This window comes from Gallus gallus, chromosome 7 (assembly GCF_016699485.2).
Source record: "Gallus gallus isolate bGalGal1 chromosome 7, bGalGal1.mat.broiler.GRCg7b, whole genome shotgun sequence".
In the NCBI taxonomy this organism is placed as follows: Eukaryota; Metazoa; Chordata; class Aves; order Galliformes; family Phasianidae; genus Gallus; species Gallus gallus.
The window spans coordinates 12,405,949-12,421,357 of record NC_052538.1 but is presented as its reverse complement, the minus strand read 5'-3'; the positions used below and the strand labels follow the sequence as shown (position 1 = coordinate 12,421,357).

The window sequence follows — 15,409 nt, the reverse complement described above, 5'->3', positions numbered from 1 at the left end:
CATTGCACTCTGAACCTTCCCTTGCCTTCAGTGATATGTACTTCTGTATGACAGCTTGGTCCCGACCTCCAGCAAGTCAGTGCCCCACGTACTATAGAATCAAACACAGCTGCTCATGGGTCTGACTACAAGGGTGAAAAAAGTAGGTTTCCTTTCAAAATTGACCTTCTCTTCCTCAGGCTATTAGTAAGAGGCCTGCTTCAATTTCTGGAAGGAGGCCCCAGTTACAACAGCACTCACTTTTTTTTAAATCATGAGATAAGTCTGTAATGCCATTGAAACTCATGGCTGAAGCTAAACATGTACTTAAGGTATTTATTAGATTGGGCCTGAAGCTAGGCCTCATACTTGACCCTTTTGCTTAGGCACAGGCTGGAGGCTCTGCCTTTCCTACCAGGGATTCACTGTGTTTTTCAAATAGATGCTGTCACAGTTGACTTCTTTTTGAGTTCTCACAATTTAGTCTCCCTGGGTTATGTCCTTGTTCAGTATGTTGCTGATTAAAAAGAAATCTCTTCCCTCAAAAATATTGTTGATCCCAAGAGTTGCCTAGCTACTGTTGTCCAAGACAGCAACCTGTGGCCAAGAGATGCTGGTCATTGTCCAATTCTGCCTGCTAGTTTTAACATTCCACTGAAACATAATGATTTTGACAAAGTACTGCAAAATTTGACCATTTACCATAATGGAAAGTAGAATGACCTCAGAGGGGGAAACTGCAGCAGTTGCCCAGAGTGTGCAGAACAGGGTTGAGCTTGAAAGAAGCTGGGTCAAGCAATAGAACTAAGTCATTGAGGCTGCTACAGGGTACAGATCTTTTATTTTTTATAGTTAAGTATGTGACAGAAGTCAACTGAAATAATGGACTTTCGATTACTTTTGACTTCTGGATTGAGATCTTACATTGTATATGTGTAGCACTTCTCATTATTACAGCATAAGATCTAAGCTGTAGGTCTTGGGTCTTCCTGAGTTTTGTTGAAGTTCCTCACTGCAAAATGCATTAGAAGAACTGCTTGTTAAATTACATCATAGGCACACTTTCAGCAGCCAGGGTGTCAGTGTTCTGGCTATGCTGTTGTCTTTCAGTTAAAAACACTAAAAAGTTCAAGATATCTTCACAGGCAAGGTGTGAAAAGCAATTAGAATGTATCACTGGTTGCTGGATATTAGCAATTATCTATGAATATATAAAGGCTCTATTTTTTCTCAGCAAACAGGAGACGTTATAATTATTTAAAATGAAAAAGAAAGTCACTGACTCAGACATTGAGAGATTGGGTGGATAACTTTATTAGTTCCCAGTCTAAGGTCTGTAGTGCAGATGCTAATCTAATATCAAGATTGCATTAAAATAAAGTACAAAATATGGGAACGAGAATGCCATTTACACGGTAAGGCTGATGCTGTACATGAGTTTGGCTTTTCTACTCAGGACCAATTCTTTTAAACTTTTAGCCTCGTCTTTTATTATCAAAGAATAACCTCCTTTTTTCTTTCTCAGTATGGGATCCAACTGAAACACAGTTTTTCTATTGAACGTGCTGAGTTCTGAGAAGTTTTGAAAAAGATAGAAATTGATTTATTTTATTGTTTGTTTTTTTAAAAACCTCCTTTAATGTTCTTGGTTATATTAGTAAATTGAGTTTGTAAGCAGAAATTTACCAGTACAAAAGTGTGTTTGATGAAATACCTACACTGTGCTACTTAATCTGGAGGGTGGAGACACTTGCTGTTCAGCTATATTCATTAACTATAAGAAAGCAAGAACTATGAATGCTGCTGCCTGGTTTTACTACTTTTCAAACAACTTGCTCTGAGTAAAGTGCCGTGTCGCCCAATATTAAGTAGAGCCATTCCAGCTGAACTGTATGTCAGAAGTCCTGTATAATTTAAGGTGTTTAGTCTTCTGTAATCCAAATGCTACTGGGTTGTCTACCTTCGGAGGAGAACTATAAGTCCTGTCTCCAAGGGGGTTCTTCTATTCAAGACAGCTGATATGTAAATAGTCCGGTGGCCCAGAATATCATAGATTTGATTAAGTAGTATATTAGATTGAACATGTGTTGTGAATGCATACAACTGGGAAGAAGGACAAATACTGGTATCTCTTTTAAAGGACCGTTTAGTGAGCAATCCTAAGGTTTTTCTCAGTATAGTCTTTTCATCTGTTTTCTTGATAGGCTGGAAATAATGACTGGCTAAATTACCAGTGTAAGTAATGCATTGCTGTGTTAGGAAGACCAGTTCTGTGCCTGACAAGTAATGGCAGTGGCTCTGAAGGAGCGTGGACACTTCAGAGGCCAGGAGTGGGTGTGTGCTTTATACCATCAAGTATTTCAAGAAGAGTCATAGCAGCAGACACCTAAACTGAAATTATGACTTAGAAGATGCAAGGTGTAACTCAAAACAAGGCAAGCAAAGCGTGTTCTGAGGAGACTCAGAAGTTACCTGTATTGCATCAGGCATGTCTATATCCCATTATGTTTATAATTTGATGATAGCTCCTTCAAGATAAGATAAAAATGTGTAATTTGAAATACATGCCTGTGCCTTCTATGCCTGGTCTGCCATCATGAAAACAAAGTCATTCTGACAATCTAAATTCAATCTTTCCTGTGGAATGATTATAGGGGAATTTAACAAAATGCTATCTGGTGGTACCCACCAGTGGATCAGTATTAACATTTACATTTGCATATGAAGCTAATTTTCAAAGTATTTCTCTTAATTTGCTAGGAAGATACCTGTCAAGTTAGCAATTAAACTGTAATTTGGTCACTGAGGAGTTTACACGGATTAATAGATCTCTCCCTTCAGCGTATGCTCCTGAGTTAGAAATAATAGCTATACTGCGTAGTAGCATGACCCCACTTGAGTTTCACACACACATGCACAAAATCAAATTCCACCACATTTTAATGCAAATTTTACCTTTGCAAATGATGGCCTGAAAAGAATGAGTTTCCATGGTAACCTTAGGGGAACACATAACCTGTTTATCATAACTTCTTCATGAAACAAGACAGGGGGTGGGGAATATGCTTTGATGTCAGCTGTATTTTTCTGTAGAGAGTGTTCTGCTGTAGTGCATACAGAGAATTTACCAAAATGCTCCCATACTGTCCTAAATAAACTTTCTTCCCTTTCTCGGAAGCAGCTGTATGAAATAACATCGGAGATAATGTCAATAGGCAGTATTCACCACCATTTACTGGCCTTTCAGCTCCTGTCCAAACTTTGACAGCTAAGTCAACATTTTGAAAGACCAATCACAGATTATTGCCCCAACCAGATCTCCTGCATCACTTTCTCACTCCTCACTTTGCTCCCTGCTTCACGTTTGGCCCTCAAGTATCCCAGCTGCCTTTCAAAGGCACTTTCAGTTTTTTGCTTTCTTGTTCTTCCACTTCACTGCTGAAAGTAGTGTTTGACAAATGCCTTGAAATATCTCAACTCCTACACTGTGGGGCTACCACAGAAAAGAATGTATTGATTATACTTCACATGCAGCTCTGACTTTCAGAGCTGAGATGGTGGCTTCTGGAGCTGCCATTAGCGAGGAGTGAGTTTGATGGCTGTGAGCATCTGCAAGGTTATATTTTTCCTGCAGATGCATAGTACTCCTGGCTAAAGGAAAGTATGTCTACAACGTTTTTTTAAGGTCATTAGGAGTAAGGAACAGATGTTGAGGTTTTTCAGAATGCTGCTTTGAAGTGCCATTTAGGAGTCAACTGACGAGACTGACCCTATAGGCAGTGATTTTGGGACTGGAACACAGAGGAACCATTGCCCACAGTTACCCATCTGGTATCCATCTGGTACCAGCAAACAACAGACAGTACCAAATCACAGAGAAGCTGTACCAACTGCTAAATTGGTATCAGCAAGCAAAGAAGGTCGCCACCCAACAGCAGTTGCAAGCAGGAGAAACAATGTCTGTAACATTTACAGACTGGTAGCTGAAGATCTGGAGGAACCTGATGCCATAGCATATGGAAAGCAATTCCTCTCTCTAAGCTTGCTTATGCTGATGTTGTTTGCCCAGTATTAATCCAGGTTTGGGACTTTTTTTGTTAACCATATTGAATTTGCAGTGTGGAGAGCTTTTGTCATAATGCCACTGAGAGAGCGCCTCTCTTTAGTGGCGTCCGTGTTTAATAGGATTAGGGTGGATTTAATAGCCTGTGCTACAAGCTAACCATTCACACTCTAGCAATACTCTTCCAGAGTGGTGTCAAGTCACAATAGAAGGAGTTGAGGCTAACTTTTAACTCCATGACCATTCACTCTGCTCTTTCTCTTTGATGTGAACTATTCTTGGGGAAAGGTGTGGCAGGGGGTTATTTCCCAATTTTATTGCCATCTTCTGCTTCTTCCCTTTGTTCGTTTTCCCCCTTTCTTCCTTCTTTTCTTCTCTTGAAGCAGTGTGCCAGTTTGTACAGTAGCTAAGTGTTTAGAATGTAATAATACAACAGCAAGAGATTTACTGCCTTTAGGCGCTACCCCTTCTACTCTCGAGGACCTCCAGCAAGGCATGATTTTATAGACAATGAAAGGCTCTCTCTCCCCTGTGAAGCTGCCTGCCTGCAGGAAGCTTTTCACTGTCTATTTCCACTACTTGCTCTGCAATTTAGTTTCATGCCCTGCTATTTCCCCCTTCCCTCCCTCTTTCTATGCCAGCATACGCATGCACATACCCCCTGCAAGTGCATTCAGCACCAACAGCAGATGTAGGTAGGTAGGACAAAATGGCATTATCATAACGTGCATGCTTAAAACCTCAAAAATACCCCAGATGTTTTCATTTGCCATCCTCAGAGTGAGTGGAAGTATTGATCTGTCCCCTGTTTGCTTTCCAGGTTCTGACAGTGTCATTTCATTTTCCCTAAAAAGAACACAAGCTTGTATCTGTGCAGCATAGAATGGCCATTACACCCTGGCAGCAGTGCCAAGAACTCTGCTGACTTAGCTAGAGAAAGATGCTGAAAGCCCCTGACTTTGAGAGAAAATTCAATTCAATTTACTTTGTACAGTGTCTCTCATGAAGTATTTCAAAATGCCTTATATCAGGAGATAACATAATGAGAAAATGCTTTAGAGAACTGGGTATTCAGATAGCAAGACAAAATGATACACAACAATGAACTGGAGTAAAAGAAAAGATGACTGTCATTTAAAAGCAGTAATCATCTGGATAAGTAGTCTTGTAAACTAATTACAGTGAGAAGAGAAGCAAAGAATGCAAGACTGGGAAGAACATGAAGCAGCTGAGTTTCAAACAGAAGCTGAGGCAGAGGACCAGTTTTATTCGATGCAGGGGGTGGAATGGCGCATAGTATCATGAAACAACTCCGAGAGATGTGCTTTAAAAATGCATTCTCGCGTATGTATTGCGTATGTTGTGTATTGCATCGTGAATGTACCTCAGTGAAAAGTTAAATTATTCTCTCTAGCAGCTGGGAAGAAATTAATTACATTGGCCTGGTTCAGTGGAAGAGCAATTGAAATGCCCCCTTGTACTTGGAAAGAATCAATGCCAGTGCGTGCTGAGGTTTTTTTGTTTTGCTGCTTTCAAGTTTTGTGCTCAGCTCAAGGGCCTCTGTTTGCCTCCGTACTCTGAGAAGAGGTTTGCAAGTGAGGGTGTTGCAAATCTGGTGCTCGTTAAAGACAATTAAGAGGTGGAATTAACCAAAACATATTATCCGACTAATGGAAGAAGAAGCCACCCACAGAGAAGGACACAGGCCAGGAAATGATCTCATTTTGCATGGTCAGAGGAAACCATAGTCCTCCTGCACCAGGGATCAGGGATCACGGAGCTAGGGTTCAGAAAGCAGAATATTATCTTTGTGCAGTTTTGGCTTCACCTCCATCTCTGCTATTTTCTCTCTAGTTTGTGTTGTGAGATACGGCAAACGCTGAGAGCTTGTTTTCTACTGAGCTAAGGCAATTGCCATGTTTTTAAACTGTTATGGGAACAGCCTGCTTCCCTTTTAAAGTTCCCATCTGTGTTTGTGTTTTCCTCAGCCTATTGCCTTTATAAAGAATTTTCTTCTCTCTCTAAATCTAAACCATTAGTTTCACCTCCTTGAACAAGGTAGGGCATTAGTGGGGAGAAGTAAATCCTGACATAATCAGCCTTGCTTAATTCCAGTGTGGAGCACTGCTGTCATCAGTGTTTCTGGCACTCACTGCACAGGGAGAAGGGATGACTGTAAATATGTGCACTTGTGTGTGTTTGTGTGTGTGGAATATATATAGAGAGAAGGGGAACATTTAATTGCCAACAGTCTAACTGACCAAGTGCTGTTCAGGCCTCATGCAACTGATTTTCTAAGTGAAAATGTTCAAAACTACTCACCAGCAAAGCTAAGATCATCAGTAACTCTGCAGCGTGCATCTGTGTTTCTTATAGGGAAGAGGAAGGATGGTTTGATTACTATCACTTTTTTTCTTTAGACAAGGTTGTTTTTCTCACCCAGGGGAAATGCATTCTAGCAGCATGAACATAACTATTAATCAACACTTAAGCAATAATCAGTGAATGAAAAATGATGACCAGAAACTGAAAATGTACTTGCATAACTACGTTGGTGCTTTTCCTTGGAGATCATGCCCTTGCATTTTAACATGAACAATTCTTATAAAATTAGCGCTGATATATTCCAAAAGGCGGTGATTTAAAAAGCCAGCACTTATTTTTCTCGTTATAAAAGAAGGAAATACTAGGAGTGAGTGATGCACTAAAATCAGCATAAGTAATGTTACAGAGCTACTCAACAGTCTCCGAGATAGATCCTCAATTGATGCAAACCGGTAATATCTTATGGGGTTACCTCAGATCTGTAGGTGCCTAGGTCATCATCACTGGGATGCTGTGTTAGAGTGTGTGGAGACATGTACAGGATACAGAGATACTGATGTTTTCTCTGTATTTTCATCCAAAAAGGAGATAGGGCTACTGGGAGATGCAGGTGTATGTCTGCTTTGGGAATTCCTCCAAGAAGAATCAAATGCTATTGAAATTAAAACAAATCACCGTCATCAGCATTTAGTGTGCTCTCCTGAATCAGGGCCAAGATATATGATGGTACCCAGCACAAACCAAGGCTGTGAGGCTCTGCTTGGACTGCAGCTGTACCTCCCTCTAGCTCTTGAAGGTGCATTTTGACAGTTAGCCACAGTTCTAATAGCATCAAGTGATGTTTTGGAACAACTTCAACACTAGAGCATTGTATCAAATTCTAAGAAGTGAGTGTATGTATGCATGTGTTCAAGAGAAAGGAGGCTCAACAAGTCCTGTGGCTGAGCCCAGAAAACAGAACTTTAAAAGTCTTTGAAATCATACTTGGGCTATGAACCAGCACCCACAGACATTTGCTGGTTCGCCTTCTCTATATTTTCTGTTGGGAAAAAATATATAAATTTAAATCAGTTGCTAGACTACCCAAAACAAACCTTCAAGGCCATGATTCGAGGAACTCCAACAACCACACTCCCAGCATGTCTGTGAAATGGAGAAGGAACCAAAATGCGAGGTTTCTGCAGCTCTGGGTGGGTATTGCTTCCTTCCTTAGTCTTCAAAACCATCCTGTGTAGAAAAAATTCAGTATGTACCAGGAAGCTGAAAGTGCATTCTCTCCAGCTTTTGAGGGTTCCTGTGGAACGCTGTCTTGGTTTTCCATTACAGCCTCTTAGTGAGGAAAAGCGCTACTAAGACTATCGAAAAGAAGTGCGAAAGATGCCGTCTTACATCCAAACAATAGTAAAGCAGTGCTGATGCGCTCATATAGCATTAGGCTCTTCTTTGAGGACTGCTTCTGTCATTAAAATCAATGCAACTTAATTAAAGCAAATTATAGATAGATACATCTATAAATAAGATATTAAAGTGTGCTGCTGAATATGATAATTGCTGCATATTTAGCAATCAGCGTGTGTGTTCTGCTTTTGCCAGGAGGGATTTCTTTCAGTGGAATCAATGGAGCTTTATTAAAAACCATCCAAATTAGAGGGAGAAATGATGAGTGTTATAATAACGTAAAATCACTGTTTCAACTTTCATTGCAAAACCAGGAAAGCAAAATACATCCCTCTTTGTGTATGTAAGGAAAACATCGGGAAAATTCTTTTGAATTGTGAACACTGCTAGAATTTTTAATTTTTACCTTTTGATGCAAAACATAAAGAGTCTGGATGGAGGAAAACATGTTTGCTGTGGAAATGCTGGAGGTCTTGAAGGGTGGGATAATTAGGATATCGTAGTAGCAAGCAATTAAGAAGACCCCTTGGATCAACTTCATCCATTTCGCGTGGAATATGCAGTTTACTGCCGTACATAACTCACCTCTGTTTTAGCAGCTAAATAAAACGTTATTGTGTCAGACGTGTCCTAAATCCACTGGCAGTCACCAGAGCCAGGCAGATTGTCGAAATGCAAAAAATAAAATGGATGTATTTTGCTTCTTCACCTGTGTGCGAAGCATTGCGGCTGGGGTGGAGAACAAATCCGCTTTTACCTCTCTGAGTTTTTCTTCAGTTTTCACTTAATTGAAAACAAAAACCAACTGTGTCTCAGCAGAGGGGAGACCCGGAGGTTAAAGGGCACATTCCGTTATACCATGGCTCTTTTTGGCATGCTGAATCTCAACCCATGTGATTAGAAACGCTCGCAGACAAAAGAAGAGCTTTGAGAACAGAGGTCAAGCCAGCATCTGAATCAAGTCCTTTAACAGATGATCACAAGGCTATTGAAAAATGTGCTAAGCAATCCGGCAGCACTGTGTGCCATGTTTATACACAGACTTGCAGGCAAAAAGCAGAACTGGATTGGATTTTCAAAGCACTTGGGTGATGGCGGAGCACATGCTTCACTCTGCAGGCTTCCCGGGCAGGATCATGTCTTGTAGTGCTTGTCTGTCACGTAAAGCACAACAGTAGCATCATGCCATTTTTTATGGAGAACCACCATGCACGTGCTCACTGCCGTTCATACAACAACATCTGTCCAACCCTGGATGCTCCATACAGAAGGTGCACAGGCGGCTGTGCAGTCCACTGCTGCTTTTAGCCTGGGTTATATACTCCAGGTGGAAGCCAGTGTGAGGCAGGTGAGAAGAAAGAAAATGCAGCATCTCCCAGGCAAAAACATGGCCTCTTACATTTTTCTGCATTGTATTCAAGGTAGCCTCAAGCTTTAGAATGAAGTACATCTATTTCTGCTTATGTCTCTCTTCTGCAGCCCCAGCACTTTCCTGTAGGCAAATCCTTGGTTTATTTCAACATACCTCCCTATAGGGGTACTCTACTTGTGCCATACAGTGTACGGACAAATGTTTGAATGACCTGAGACATTTCTTCTCTGGTTTGATCTACATGTGCGTGTCCACTTTTATTTTTTTCTGGGAACTTTTCCATGGGAGAATTAGCAGGTTGCTTGCTGTTTGCTTATCATTTCTGTGCATTACAAGACTCCTCTGAAGCACCCTGCAGTTACTGTTTTTGACAGAGGAACAGCTTCACTGACACCTGCACAACTTTGTTTTGTTTTCTCATCTTCTCTACGGTTGCTTTTTCTTTTGAGTAGGAATGGGAAATTAAGAACCTACAGATTCCTGTCTTGCAACAAGTGGAGATTGCATTTGTCCCAGAGATGAAGGAGCCCCCGGCCTGCTCCCCTGCTTCTCTCCCTGCCAGTCCCCTGCTGCTGCCTGCGGATTCAGTTTTGTGAATTGTTTGTTGTTGTTTTTTAATACAGATAGCTTTTCCTTTCCTCAATTTAGGCATGCTGCTGCTCTTTTAATTGCGCTGATGGGATGATGGCTGTTTCTGTGTTTATCTCTCCCCCGTTATTTTTGCATATTCATGTTTTTGCTTGTTAGTTATTTGAGGCCGCTCTACGCTAAGAGATGATTTCTTCTTAATGACGGCTTTTTTTTTTTAAGTTGATGTAGTTAATTTAAAAATACAGATGTGTGTTTCCAATCTTTCTTTCTATCGCGCATTACTGTATGTTTGTGAAACACCCTTGCCATGCTCTCCCAGTGCTGCTGGGTGCCGATGGCAAGAGCTGAGCAATGCCCCTTCTGCCGGCCCCAGCACCGCACTGGCTACTGCGTGCTCAGCATCCCTTTGGCCTGAGTGGGACTGCCAGGCTTTAACCCCTCTACTAGGATTGTTGTTTTCTTCCCTAATCACCTTAAAATCGCTAAAGATGTGATTCAAACTACGCCCCTGTTCTAGGCCAGCTGTGTGCTTCCTGTCTGGGGGGAGGGAGGAGGACGTGCTGGAGTATTTCGCTCTTGCTAATTAGTATCTAATGCCAATTCTTAGCTTAATAAGTTGTGGAGAGAGCAAGGAGAAGTGCTACTTGGACTCAATCTAAAGCATAAATAACTTGGATGAGGAAGGTGCTTCTATTTTCACAACTTCTCTCTTGTCGGATTAGTATTTTATTTTAGGCACTGTTCTGCTCTCAGCTGAGCGATGCTATGTTTTTACTGCCGCATGGACAGATGGGGGAAGGAAAGGAGAAGAAATGGCTGAGTCTTTAATTAGCGACAGAGAGCCAGAGCTTGCCTTTCCAGAGTGTTGGGGTTTTATATAGGACGGAGAGACTGAGCAGCTTGATGGAACCAAAAGCCCTGTATCCACCGCCAGGGGTTTCTATGGTAACTGGCTCCCAAATCATATATACAAACAGAGCCGGTGGGGGGATCTCCTTCTGGCTGGTCTGCAGGAAACCCATCAGAAGAGGGGTGTTTTCAGGCTGTAAAAAGGCCTTGCAATGTAAATATTTTTTACTTTCTGGTGAGTGGTGTGAGCTTTGGGATCGCTGCTGAACATTGGCACAATTCTAAATCTGTTCCTGCACGTTGGCTGCAGCTGCTCGTGGTAGGTGTGAAAGTAATCACCATGAAGCTTGCACAGGGCTGTGGGTGCACGGTGAGTTACCCGGCACATCATTCTGCTCATAAACATCTGGCTGCTGCACATAATTAATAACCTTGCTGCTGCCACGCAGGTAGGCTGTATCCTACATGGCTTTTGTGCCAAGCAAACTAAATTATACATTTGGATTTTTCCCTCCTCATTCTTCAGAAAAAGCAGAAATTAGGAGGTTCCTCTCTAACCGCTGTACCTGGTGAATTAAGGGAAATTATCAACCTGATCAAATCAGCAGTGTGAGAGCAGCCAAAGCGGCCGTGACTCGGCTGGATTGCATGTGTCCATCCTCTCTACATGCCACTTCTACTGGTGGAAAAAATGAATGAATGATCAATTTAGCCTGCTGCCCTCTTTTTGAAATGTAGAGCAATTACTGTTATTTTGCACTCACCCAAAGTCAGGCGCCGCTAACATAGGGATCGTTTCAAATCAGAGGTGGTTATTTCTTGTGGCCATCAGTTCCACGAGGATTCCTTCCTGTTTTGATTCGGATAAAGGGGAGGTAGCAAGAAGTCTGTGCTAAATAATCTTTCCTCTTATGAGTGTCTTGGATGCTCAGTGAGTGGTAAGGTGCATGATGGTATTTGTCGAGCATAATTCCTGTGCTTTGCTAGGAGCTGGAAGGGATGATGCCTTTATTTGCATGGGACTTATGTAACGAGTACATAGTGGAGAGATTGTACACAAAATTACTGTGTGAAAGTAGGTAAGACCTACTACACCTGAGTGCACTACCTGTCCTATTATAGCTTTTAAATCTCCTCAGTGAAAATGACTTACCGTGCGTAAATTACAAGGCTAACAAAAATGTGCTCTAACCTGTGGAACGTGCAGCACATGTTAATTTTTGTTTGTTTTTCTATAATCAGGCATTTGCAGAAAGCTTTGTGTGATTTATTCTTTTCTTTTTAATGAATTGTTAAAAATGTTTGAAAAGGCATTAAATCTTCCTTTCTGCCATTAATCTGTAAAAGGGGAAGGGGATTTTAAATGGCCTCTTAGTATATTGCTTTATAAAACTGCTGATTCTAGCAGCACCGGAATAGGAACACATACTAATGTAGGAAACACTGAATGCAGTCAGAACCTCCTGCATTTATGGAGAAAAAGACTAATAGCTCCATTTTAACAAGGCTCTTAACACTTTGGGCCATCAGCAGGCATTGAGTGAGTGAAATTGGGAGGGCTCCTGTGTGCTAAAAGCATTGAAGTTCACCATTTTGTACTCCACTTGGAGCCTTCCTGCTTAGAATTGTGCTCTCCAGCCAACTCCAGTTGCCATCTTCAAAACAAACCAAGCAGTGGGCTGGCATTTAAACGGAGTGCACTAATGCTTCACTTCTGAAACAGCACCAGAGCGTGATAAATGCACATAAGTCCCAGATGGATACTTAGATTTGCAGTGGCGTTAGGGGAAGTTCCTGGATTTGTGTTAGGATGGAAAGCAATGCCTGTTTATATCGTGTTTTATACTTGAGAAAAGCACACGTAGTGGAGGAAAACAGCAAACTGGGTACTAAGATACTTGCTTTGATTCGAGAAGTTACACTGCAGGAATCAGAAGCAGTATGCTTACTTAGATTAGCTCCTCATGTTATTGAATTCTAGGAAGAAAGTCACTCAGGGAAGGGGAGACAGTATCCCAGCTAGCATGCAAACAAGGAGAAGGCTTGAAGATTGCACCAGTTCTAAACAGCTCTTTGATACAGAAGCCTTTCTTGTTAGCAGTGATAAGATTATGTATGGGATTTGGAGCTTCTTTGAGCCTCTACCTTTCTTCTGTTGATTCTGGCATGTTGTAGCATCATATGTTCTCTGCTTATCGTTTTGAGATGCATTGTTAGTAGCTGGGGTGCATAATTGATCTTCATCTCTAATTACTCTCCTCTCCACAGGTTCCTGGAAAAGGTCCAGATGGGAGCTCATACAGTCTCCACTACGAAGGGATGGAAAGGCAGTACGCATCTTTACCCAGGTACAGTGCTAAGCCTTGTACTACACACTTTCTGATTCACCCTCCCTCCAGTGGGTAGGGAAATCAGCCTGATCCCTGGCTCTTGCATGAGACATTATATTGCAATTTCATCTTGTCACCTTTTGCTGCTGATGTATTGCCATCTTTATAACAGTCCTAATAATGTGAACTTTTACTTTTAAAGAAGAAAGCCTCTCACACTGAACATGTCAGCGAGAGCCGTGATCCGCTTGTAGAGAACGTGACATTGAGGGAGCTGGCTCTGCAGTGATTACAACAGGTCACAGCAGAGCACAACTAACGGAGTTTATAGTGATGAAATCCATCTGGCAATGATGGAGTACTGCTGTGGAAAGTCTCCACTGCAGCAACCACAGCTACTGAAGTCCCATGTTGCTTCAAAGTCCCACTGAGTAGCAGTCCTATTCCAGCAGAGCATTTCCGTGCCTAACTGAACCCTGTGGAAATAAGAACCAATCCTCTGAAGGGTTTTTCAATTTTTAATCCTTATCCAACTCAGCCAAAAGTAATTCTAGTCTGAAACCAGTGGGATATAACAAAAAGAAAGCATTTCACAGATTTCAGTCCCATTTCTATGGGATTTCTAATAGCACCGTGTAAGATGTAGCAAGCTAGAAAGAAAAGTGAGAGAACACCAGAAGAGAAGGTGGGAAGAAAGCTAGAAAACTAGAAAAAATTCTCCCTGCAGAGTCAGAGGGCCGGGAAAAACCTTTAAGAGATTGCACAGTCCAATTCTTGGACCTCCTAATAAGGTAATTTATAAAAACAAAGCACAAATATCTATTTGTAAGCATGAAGAGATTCTTAGTTGTGAAGTAGTGCTGACATTTAGGAAATCAATGAGTAGCCTCTTTTTCTTCTTTTTTTCTCCACTGATCTGTTCGCATTCATAGGAGTTACAGCAAAGGTTGACTGATAAATACGTAATGCTGTGTTCTCTTCAACATGAAAATAAAAAGAATATCTTACTTTTGGAAACCCATACATAGAGGCTTTTTTTTTCTTTTATATATATATATATATATATATATAAAAGATGTTTGTAGGCATTTTTAATGTGTATGATTTTTAAACCAAAAAATGTGTCTGTAGTCTGGTTACTGCCTTCACATGGTATTTGTCAGCCTTTGTTTTGGACCTTGCTCCTGTGCAGTTACTGGCTTTTCTAGCACCTTTATGGCTGTGTATATTCTTAGTGTCCTGGTTAAAGAGACATCCTCTTTCATGGTCCTTCAAAATTCGTGTCTCCTATCATGTTGTAGCAGTAATTTTTGCAGGTTAGTTCTCTGTACTTAAATTATATAGTCCCTTTTTTTAAAATCTACTTTAAACATGTTGGTTACTTCCTTTTGAATTACAAGAATATAGTAGCAATTGGCGCCCAGTTTAACTCTCTACAGCAACTTTCCACATTCCCATATCATGTCTCCTTTTATTCATCTTTCCTTCCAATGAATCAGCTTAACTTTTACAGTCTTTAAAAATGGAAATTTCCCAGTGAAGTAACTTCCATCACCCTGAACTCTTTTTGTATCACCAATATTCTTTTTGAGCTGGGATGCCCAGTAGTGAGCACAGTACTGCTGATGCAGGCACGCACTTGCTTTACGTAGCAGCAAAGTGTTCTGTGTATTCCATCTGTTCCAGTCCTTTTGCACCCTCAGTGTGTCTCCGGGGTGTACAGCTCACTGAGGCACCCTGCATATTTTCGAGGTAAATTGGTCTGATCACGGATCTCAGTGTTCTTCCCGAAACTTCCATTCAAAGGAAACGTGACTCTCTCAGCTCTTTCCAGCTCTTCTGACAGGTTTGAGCATTTAGCTGGCTGGGACTCACCATTTAGGAAGTCATCCAGACATTCAATAAGCCTTTGGAGATCAGTGTGAAAAGAATGTTGTTTCTCAGTGCCTAAGAAGATTATGCTGCAGTGAGATGGAGTGTACATCAGATGGGTTATGTGCAGTGCCCAACCTGAAGGCTCGCACTGTCACATGTAGGCCTTGTGTCTTTCATGTGTCCAAGAACATTTCCACCTGGACAAGAGCAGAACTTTGGGATAGCCTGGCCTCGGATGTGCCTGCACGTTGAGCAATTGGCTGCTGTGTTTTATGCTTACATTTTGAAGTTTTGCAGTTTCACGTTACTGCAGTAATTAGGCCCTGACAGTCACAAATGACTGGATCACTACAGTGAAGTCTACATCCAGAAGAAGTGGATGCAGTCTCATTGCCAGCCACTAATGGAAATGAGTGATTTCTTTTTTTCTCATGGCTGAATGCCCAGGAGTGTAGAGAAATCCAGGTAAAAGCCACCTATTTGCCAATCTATTCTCAGTGGAGCATCTTGAGCACTACTGTAATGGACAGCCTCAGAAGACAGAGAGGGAGATGGAAAAGGAAAGAAATAGGTGGGGCTACTGAGGTAGCATTTCCTCAAAGAACACCATTCTTCTCCCCAGCATTC

At 41.4% G+C, this 15,409-nt stretch overlaps 1 protein-coding gene across 1 annotated transcript in view; it reads left to right on the top strand.

Moving 5' to 3' along the window:
* Positions 1–15,409, top strand: part of PARD3B (par-3 family cell polarity regulator beta) — a 368,137-nt gene that overhangs the window by 325,838 nt on the left and 26,890 nt on the right. Inside the window, exon 22 of the mRNA XM_015289524.4 lies at positions 12,846–12,925. Coding sequence (XP_015145010.3) covers positions 12,846–12,925 — 80 coding nt within the window. The remainder of the gene's footprint in view (positions 1–12,845; positions 12,926–15,409) is intronic.